Source organism: Vigna unguiculata, chromosome 9 (assembly GCF_037176805.1).
Source record: "Vigna unguiculata cultivar grain cowpea cultivar isolate G323 ecotype 2 chromosome 9, ASM3717680v1, whole genome shotgun sequence".
NCBI lineage: Eukaryota > Viridiplantae > Streptophyta > Magnoliopsida > Fabales > Fabaceae > Vigna > Vigna unguiculata.
Genome location: NC_140800.1, coordinates 6,934,399 through 6,944,884, shown reverse-complemented (window position 1 = coordinate 6,944,884; position 10,486 = coordinate 6,934,399). Strand labels below are relative to the sequence as shown.

General features: G+C 26.9%; 1 protein-coding gene across 1 annotated transcript; it reads left to right on the top strand.

The window, feature by feature from the left end:
- The first annotated feature begins 2,423 nt into the window (after window positions 1–2,423).
- Window positions 2,424–3,539, top strand: LOC114164761 (ethylene-responsive transcription factor WIN1-like). Its single transcript, XM_028049519.2, has 2 exons — window positions 2,424–2,581; window positions 2,710–3,539. The coding sequence occupies exons 1-2, from the start codon at window positions 2,502–2,504 to the stop codon at window positions 3,254–3,256; spliced, it is 627 nt and encodes a 208-aa protein (XP_027905320.1). The 5' UTR covers window positions 2,424–2,501; the 3' UTR covers window positions 3,257–3,539.
- Window positions 3,540–10,486: the final 6,947 nt, after the last annotated feature.

The following is a 10,486-nucleotide window of genomic DNA, read 5'->3' as shown; positions in this document are numbered from 1 at the left end:
AGTGATCACGATACTTTTCTTCCAGATCACAACAATGGAGTGGTTCATGTTAATGTTTTTGATGAATTTAACTTTTTAACTCAAGTTAGAATGTTGGTAATCAGTAAGACTTTAAGTTGATTGAGATAAGTTAAGTGGTGTTTTTTACATTCTCAACTACGTAGGTCTATCATAGAGCAGCGATCATCAGGGTCAAATATATAAGATTAGGGAAGCAAAATAGCAAAATAATATTATTTATATACTTAGTAATAATTTTAACAAAACTAGTTTTGATGTATACGTAGGTATGTCACTGTTGATTTTTGTATTTTTTATCAATATTTTTTGATATTACACTTCTCTTCTCTCGTTGATTGACAGATTTTTTTTTATGAAGATTTATGGAGAGACACGATACCAAATAAGACATGAGACCGAGACATAAGAAAATGATATTATTTTCAATTTAAAACTTTAAATAATGAGTTTATATACATTATTATTTATATCTTAACTTTTTCATTTTTTCTTGAACTTAATTTACAATGCATAAAAATTGAGATTAGAATAATTTAGATATAAACTAATTTCTTCTCTAATTCTTGGATTTTTTTTAAAGATAAAATATGAAAAAGAAAAACTGAGTTTTAAAATAAACAATATATTATATGTACTGATTGACCCTTGTAATGTCACTCGAATTGAATTGAGATTAAAAGACAGATTTTTTTATATATTTATGCTTTTTACGTGTATATTTAAGGAACAGAGTGAGATTGTTATTTAAAGTGGTTTTAGTTAAATAAGATAAAATGAGTGATTATGATTCTGATATAGGAGCATGCATATATAGATGAGGATCTTAGACAGTGGTTTGAGACGTTTATGCAGGAACTACCATAGTTGATTTAATTATGCACCAACCACTTTGAATTTAGGTTCCTTTCAAGAAGTTAAATTATTGGAAGTGAGTAGATAATAATGGGAAATAATAGAATCTGACTGAGCGTCAACTTCGTCATGATGTATTACATGTGCAAAATGGTCCCAACAATATGCAACAGTATAAATTAGATAGCAACGCTTTAACCCTAGTTTTTGGCTACTAAATTAGCCGACTAGTTTGAAACGTTTAGGTACAAGATTCACCACAATATTCAACTTTCAAATCATTACTTTGTTGTGCCTCAGATCAAATATATGCTCATTTCTCAATCTACAATTTCAATGTCTTCAACGAACGCAAGAACCTATTATACATGTTTAAGTACGGTAGCATAGGTCTCTTCATTTTGTAAATTGATCCACGACATATTAAATAGGACTCTCGTTTTATAATTTTATAAATTATATAATTATACATAGTAAGTTCTATTGCAACAAAATTCTTATCTCTTTATTCATCAAATTATCGGCATAAATACCAAAATAAGGCAAAATATGTTGATCAAATAATATACATAAATAAGATTATAATTATGTTCATAGATATGATTACAAATATATCTCTTAATATCTCTAAGTACATTGGTATAAGAACATATAAAGAACAAATTAGGCTTATTTCATTATGAACAAAATCACACTCAATCCCGATATGTTTTATTCTTTTATGGAAAACCAGATTTTTAATTATATATAATGTTGGTTAACTATCACAATAAAATCAAATCTTTTTAGAATCAGTCACTCCAAATCACCAATCATTTTAAGTACTCGTCGCTATAGAGCAACATTCTTAGTTGTCCAAGATACTGGATAAGAACAAAGCATCACCCAACCAGTCAAACAACTTTAGACAATCCGCCAATCCGAATCACACCATCTTGTAGTTCCAATTTATTATCAAATCGGAGTAGAATACCACCCTTATTTATTCAAATATCTCAATACCCTTAGTGTTGTCTCTCAATGCACTTTATGAGATTTATGCATAAACCGAGATAAAATGTGTATAGACTAAACAAAACAAACAACTAGATTAATCGTCCAAATAGTCTTCGATAAGATTTTGGAAGTCAACGCTAACTTATGATGTTCTATTAGAAAATCTGCGAGATTGACACCTAATAAACTTGTATCCTGAATAATTTTCAGTGCATATTTTCACCAACAAAGATAATTTTTCCCAATCCAATCATAAAAAATATTTTAAGAATCCCAAATCCTTTATAATCATAAGAACAAAAATAAGTACTCAACATATGCACTAGATAAATATATACCTATTTCTTATCTAATTTAAAAAATCTATCTAGGTGTTTGCCTAGCCAAGAAAATGTAAAATGTACATTAGAGAAGGATTGGAGTGGGTGGAGAGGAAGTGAAAGAGCAGCATTTATTGAAGGGTTAGTTGCCTTTTTGAGGGAGAGTATTTAGGTGAGCATGTTTAAATTGAGCAAGAGAAAAGGTTTTCATTAAACTCACCTGCTTCCTCTTACTTTTTCTCTCCCTTTATAACTTCTCTTCACACTCAATTCAAATCACTCACTTCCATTTTCATTTTCATTATCATTATCATGGTGCAAACACGAAAGTTCCGAGGTGTCAGGCAGCGCCATTGGGGTTCTTGGGTATCCGAAATTCGCCACCCTCTTCTGTAAGCTCTTCTCCACCTTCAAATCTCACTTTCTTTAGGATCTTCTACGTAATAACATTCTACTTTTACATCATTATTTCATTTTTACGTAATAAAAACAAGATTTTTATATTGGGTGCATGAAACAGCAAAAGGAGGGTGTGGCTGGGTACGTTTGAAACAGCAGAAGAAGCAGCACGAGCATACGATCAAGCTGCGATTCTGATGAGTGGACGAAACGCAAAAACCAATTTTCCAATGCTTCAAACCCCAGAGGGAGACCCAAAGACGCTAACACCCACGCACCAAACCCCATCAACCTCAAAGGAACTAGAAGAGATTCTTCACGCAAAGCTTCGAAAGTGTGGGAAGCTTCCCTCGCCTTCCATGACTTGCTTGAGGCTCGACCCAGAGAACTCCCACATCGGCGTGTGGCAGAAACGCGCCGGTCACTGTTCTGACTCCAACTGGGTCATGATGGTCCCCTTCGGAAAGAAGGGTGGTGATGAAGGTGGAAACAGTTCTATGATCACTCGTAGTTCTTCTGATTCGTTTTCTGAGTGTGATCAGAATAGAAGACAGGAACATGTGAGAACGGAGATGGACGAGGAAGAGAGAATCGCTATGCAGATGATAGAAGAACTCCTCAGCAGAAACTGGCCCTCTAGCCCTTCTTCATGTAACAACATGTGTTAAGAACAAAGAATTTCAAGGTTTCTTCTGGAATCAGTTTCTTTTAAGAATTTTCTCCTCAGTTGTTGTTGCCTAAGAAGTAGTTGTTACAATGTTATTACTGTGTTTTGTTCTTGCTCTCGTGTTTTTAGTCTTCTTGTACTTGTTTTTTCAGAACTTCCATTTTACACTTGATAGGATGAGAGGGGTGAATGGAAGACAAATAGTGACTTTTTTTTTTTTGCCTCTTCTCTTTTCCTTGATATGTGTGTAAATGAAAAGTAAAGAAATTTCAGAATTTGGATCATATTATTTCATATAAACTTATTAAACACGTGTTTTTATTTTCTTCGTATTACGTCATATATTATATAGACATGTTATTTTTACTCTTTTTCTAAATATTGATGAAATTTTTTATGTACATGAATATATATTTTTATTAACTTTATTATGAACATTTCATGCAAAAAGTATTAATATAATTTATTTGGTATATAATATGATACGGTTTGTGTTAGCTAGCAACTAATTTTACGTTGTATGCGAAGATGAAGTTTATGCGTATACAAGGGTAGGTTGTCCCAATCACATGGTTGGAGTTGTTAGAAAGGTACTTGCAAGTCAAATGTTGGAGGAAATTTAATACTATCATTCAAAATTTTGACTGTGTATACAGTTTAAAACTCACATTAATGGCAGATTCACTCGAGTAAATATCAGCACTGCAGATAAACTGATGTAATCATGAAAACGCAGCATATATTGACGAGGTGGTGATATTTTTTAAAGTACTGCAAAATATAGATTATGAATAAGATAAAACCTAGTGTAAGCTTTTTGTTACAGTTTTTTTCAAATTTATTCTTCTGTTAGATCCAAACATATCCAAGTAAAGTAAAAATAAATAAATTTTTGACTTCGGTTTTTAACCAAAGTATAAAGCAATTAAAAAAATTCTAAAGTGGGGAATATGCTTCAATTTTGTAAACAACCAAAACATATTTAATTATATGCTTCGATTCCTAAGGTAACTAAAGACTATTCTTTATTATATGTTTTGGTTGTTGCTATAACCGAAATCTATTTTAGAATTTTTTTTAAAAAGATATTTTCTTTTTTACTTTCTGCCTACATTATGAACATGTACAAAAAAAAAACAACTATAAGTTACCTCAAAACATACAAAATAACCGGAAACAAAACATACAAAACATATATTAACAACATATAATATATATATATATATATATATATATATATATATATATATATATATATATATATATATATATATATATATATATAATTTTAAGAACATAGGAGCGCAAAAGGTACCGGAATAGTGAGGGCAGGATTGCAATAGTGCAAAACGCGTTTTGGAAGCAAGGAAACACATGCTACAACAATGTCACGTGAAAAACTTGGAAACGAATGACAACACAAAATGTTAGGAAAAACATAACAAATCTTAATGAAACAAAAGAAGGTGAAGGAATAGAGAACGAACCTCACGAGTAAACTAACGGTGAAAATGAAACAAGGTGGAAATAGAGGAAAAATGGAGAGAACTATAGTGGTGGAAAAAATGGAGAAGAACGTCATCAGACAAAGGATGATGTAGTAAAGATGGAGAAAAACAAACATTGAGGTTTTTGCAGTTGCAATGGATATTGTGGGAGGGAATAAACTTTTTTTAAAAGAATAAGCTTCGGTTATGTAAATAACCGAAAACTATAACAATATAGGCTTTAATTATTTTAGAACCGAAGTGTATAATTGTACAAATTATTTCAAAAATGTCACTGCGTTTTGAAAGACTTTGGTTTTCTTGAAACCAAAGTCTGTTAAGCTATTTCAAATGTGTTTTTTGCACTAATGAAGAGAAACAATAGCCCAAAGTGTGACTATCTCACTTTAGGTTACGATTTCTCTAGGGAACCATAGTCTACACCTCCCTTTTCCTCATTTCGTACTTACCTACGAAAACTCTTGTTATCTTTTGCCACTACAGTACTCATTGTTTTCATCCTCCATCGCAAAAGATAAATTTTTTCATGTCTTGTTCTCATTGGTTTTCGTTTGGAAACACCTACGGTTTTTGTTGTGGTCTTCTCTCATTTTTCTTCATCCCCTTTTCATTTTTAAACTATAATTAACTCGTGCATTGTGTTCAACGTTGTTACAAGCAAAGAACAAGCCAAGGAGTTTACAATGGTTGATGATGGGATTTTATGATTTAAAGGAAGGATATGTGTATCCAATAATGAGGAATCACAAGTGCAAAAATGAGTTTCTACGACGTCAAATAATGACAGTTACAAAACTAACATTGTGAAAAAAAATGCGATAGTATTTTATCAATTTCAACAAACCTTTTAACAACAATTATTTAAATAATCGTTGTTAAAAGTCGAAATGACAACGATTATATCAAGAATCATCGTTAAAAGTCAGGCAAAATAAAAATAATGACGGTTATATAGAGAACTATATATCATTCAAAGTACAATACTTTCACACACAAAAAGAAGCACAAGCTTCTTTCCCTAGCACGACTTTCATTTGAGCGCTTCCTCTTCACCCTACACTTTTATTTTCTTTTTATGCATACCTTTGTCACATCATGCGAAGCACTATCGATCTCCCTCACATCGTGAGTCTCTGTCACATCATATTGTACAACCCACATCGCAATGTTCCTTCATAAAGTTGTCCACCCAACGTCACGAAGTTTCGTTGCGAAGCTCTCCGCATTGTGCCACACAATCCTCACTGCAAAATCTTTACTACGAGATTTCCTCTGCATTTTGCTTTTATTTTTTTATTAAATTTAAAATTTAATTACTTTTAATTTTATATATTATAAAAAATTATATATGTATAAATATAAATATATTAAAATTTTATTTTATTTTTAAAACACATATTAAAAATTATAAAATATATAAATTTAACTAAAATGAATTTAGAAAATACAAAATAAGAAAAAAATTGAAGGAAACAATTAAAATTTAAATTTAAAAGTAATTTAAATTAAAATAATAAAATTTAATATTTAATATATATATATATATATATATATATATATATATATATATATATATATATATATATATATATATATATATATATATATATATATATATAAACGGATATCAGACTTCGGTATATATATTTTTTCTTTTTTTCAATTTAAAGTTTTACTATTTTAATTTAAATTATTTTTGTATTTTAATTTTAATTTTATATATTTTATAAGTATTTTTATAATTATTTTATTTATATAATTAATGTGTTTAGTATTTCATATTTTATTTGAATTTTTTTAATTCTATTTATAATTTAAATATTAAATTTAAGCATATTTTTAAAAAAAAAATATATATATATATATATATATTTATACTTTTAAATTTAAATTTATTTAAATATATTTTATTCAAAATTTAATAAAAAAAATAAAAAATAATTAAAAAACTTTATAATTAAAAAATAAAAATAAAATTTATATATATATATATATATAATTTTTTTAATTTAAAGATATATTATTTTAAAAAATTAAATATTAAATAAAATTAAATAAATACAGTATAAATTTTTTATTTTTTAATTTTTTTATTCAAAATTTTAATAATATTATTTAAAACAGAATTAATATTTTTACTTTGGGAAGTTGATTTTTTATAATAAATTTTGATTTTCAAAGTCGACTTCCGATTAGAGATGGCAAATAAACCCGTCCCCGTGGGTATTGCCCGAACCCGTCCCCGTTTTGATGGGGAATCCCCGCATTGACTGGGTATGGATATGGGTATGGGGAATCCCCGACTTTTTCAGTTGGGTATGGGGATGGGTATGGGGATGTACATATACCCGCCATAATACCCGTCCCCGCCATATCTCCATTCTCGTTTAAATTATTAAAATATTCACAATTAATTAAGTAACTCCTATATATATATATATATATATATATTTTCTATTTTTTTTTCTTTTAATTATTTCATTTGTCATGAAACTCATTCTCATCTCCAATATATTTTTTATCTTATCATAACCTTTATGTAATTATGTTAAAATGATGTATGTTAATAAAAAAAAATATTATGCCTCACATTTGAATATTTATATTATTTTTTAATATTTTTATTTATTATAAATTTTCCTTTCACATGAGAATGTTTATACTCTCAATTTAAGATAATATAAAAAAATTCTTTACTTATTATTATTATTATTATTATTAATTTTTGTTTAATTTGAAGAACTCTTTTGTTTCATTGAAATAATTTTCGTTATTTTTCAACCATTAAGTATATATGTTGATATTTGAAAAGTTTTCTTAGTTCTCTAAGATATTTTTATCTTATCATACCTTAGTTATACATTTGATTTCCTTTGTGTGATTTTTTTCGATAGTCTCTCAAATTATTTCTAAAACACACATTTGTTAGTTTTTTAATATTTTTATTTATTGTTTTTATTTTTATCATGTAGAATAATATTTCGATATATTCTATCTAATTATTTTTTATTTTATAACTCATTGTTAATCATAATGTAATTTTTTCACTTTCAATTCTGTTTGAAGTGGTTAAAATTATATATATATATATATATATATATATATATATATATATATATATATAATGATATTTAGGAATAGTATATGATAATTCACTACAAGAAAAATATGAAATGGTGACTGATTTAGTCAGTAACCCATATCAGTCACTATTTTTCATCATTGGTGGTAGTAGTTGATTTATTGTCTGAATCAATGACTAAATTAGTGACTGATTCAATGATCGAATCGATACTTGATTTAATGACCAATTTAATTACTAATTTATTTGTAATTTAATGACAAATTTTTTGGTCACTAATGATATTTCTATTTAATTTTAACCACTTCAAACATAATTTAATAAGTAGTTCTCTAATGTATTTTTTATTTTATCATACCTTAATTATACATTTGATTTCCTTTGTGCGATTTCTTTCGATAGTCTCTCAAATTATTTCTAAAACAGACATTTGTTAGTTTTTTAATATTTTTATTTATTGTTTATTTTCATCATGTAGAATAATATTTCGATATATTCTATCTAATTATTTGTTATTTTATAACTCACTATTAATCATACTGTAATTTTTTTCACTTTAATTGTATAAATAACTTTTATTTACTACAATATAAAAATTTAATGTAATTGCTATGAATATTTTTTTGTCACTATCCAACATATATTGAAGTTCAAAAGATACAAAATCTATGTCAAAATTTTATTATTATGTTTATTATTTGTTCTTTGTGTCATTTTGATCAAGTGATGTATTATAACTTTTATTAGTGTATAAAAAAGAGATTTATTATAATTTAAAAAATTGAAGTAAACAAACATTTAAAATATATTTTAATTTGAATATTTTTTTTCCTTTTATTATTATGTTTATTATTTGTTCTTTGTGTCATTTTGATCAAGTGATATATTATAACTTTTATTAGTGTATAAAAAAGAGATTCATTAGAATTTAAAAAATTGAAGTAAACAAACATTTAAAATATATTTTAATTTGAATATTTGTTTTCCTTTTATATTTTTTTGAAATATTTTTTAATTTTATCAACTAAGTTCATCAATGTTGTAGTTTGCAAATTTAATAAATGTTTTGGTTCACATGAAATTTTATTTGGTATTCTAATATAAAATGTAAACAATTATAATTTATTTTAAGGTATTTGGCATCAAAGAAAATCCTCCTAATATTGAATATTTCATAATATTATGTTTTCTTTACCGTAATTTTTTTTCTTTTATAAAAATTAATAGTGAAGTAGTTAGAACACGGGTACGGGTATGGGTACGAGATTATACCCGTTACCCGGTGGGGATGAGGATGGGAAAAAAGTTTGATACCCGTTGGGTTTGGGTATGGGGATGATGATGAATTTTTTATGCGGGGATGGGTATGGGATAGCGAAACCCGTCCCCGCCCCGTCCCGTTGCCATCCCTACTTCCGATAATATATTTTGACTTTCAGACATTAATTTCTGATAATATATTTTGATTTTGAAAAATCGATTTCTGATAAAATATTTTTACTTCCAAAAGTAATTTGAAGATGTCGTGACTTTACTTGAATGATAAAAAAAGTAATTTTGAGATTTAAAAAAAAAGTTAGAGACGTAGAAAAAAATTTTGAGGTACAGGAAGAAAGAGGCCAAGGAGATGGAGAAACACAGCAGCGGGAAGAATTCTTGATCACCCTGCACATGCCCAATACAAAAGCTCCAACTTCTTGCACACGCATAGGACTAAAACAGGTTTAATGATGCACTCAACCTAATAACCAATGGAGAGAGAAAAAACGTACAAGAGCTCATATCATGACACATGTTATTTTATGATTTTTTTATTTTTTCTAAATTTACTTTTTTTTAAATTTATTTATTTCTTAATTAAAAAAATTCACGTGTCAAGCCAATATCATGTCAATTTTTAATATTCAATTTGGTCATAATATTCTATTTGTTTTCAATTTGGTCCTATTTTTTTTTTTAATTTAGCATTTTTGTTCATTTTCAAATTGAGACAAAATTTAATTTGTATATAATGTTATATGGATATTCTTATTAAAATACATATTTTTATTAAATAATTTTAATTTAGAATTTTAGTTTAAAATTAAAATAAAAAAGCAATAACACCGTTAATTTAAAACTTTAACAGGTTAAAAATATTTAATTTTAAACCAACTATAATTTTAAATTAAAAATATTTAATAAAAACATGCATTTTAATAAGAATATCCATATAGTATTTATATACAAATTATATTTTGTCTCGATTTGGAGAAGAATAAAAATGTTAAATTTTTAAAAAAATTAGGACCAAATTGAAAACAAATAATAAATATTATGACCAAATTGAATATAAAAAAGTGACTCTGACACGTGGCATGATATTGACGTGAGACGTGGATTTTTTTAAATTAAAAATAAAATAAAAGAAAAATAAAAAATCACAAAATGACACGTGGCATGATATGAGTTTAACACATGTATATTTAAAAAAAATAAAAAAATATAAAATGACATGTAACAGTTATTGTTCACATCCGTAAACTATTTTAACGGTATTAGCAAAAAGGATCAAATTGAATAAAATTGACGAATATTAAGACCAAATTGAAAAAGAAAAAAAAGTATGACCACATTGAAAAAACCAAACGAAAACTATGAC

Bases quoted from the DNA above. Each gene is read 5' to 3' on its own strand.
- LOC114164761 (XM_028049519.2), top strand. From the start codon at position 2,502: ATGGTGCAAACACGAAAGTTCCGAGGTGTCAGGCAGCGCCATTGGGGT. The intron at 2,582-2,709 runs GTAAGCTCTTCT...TGCATGAAACAG, and splicing joins GAAATTCGCCACCCTCTTCT to CAAAAGGAGGGTGTGGCTGG.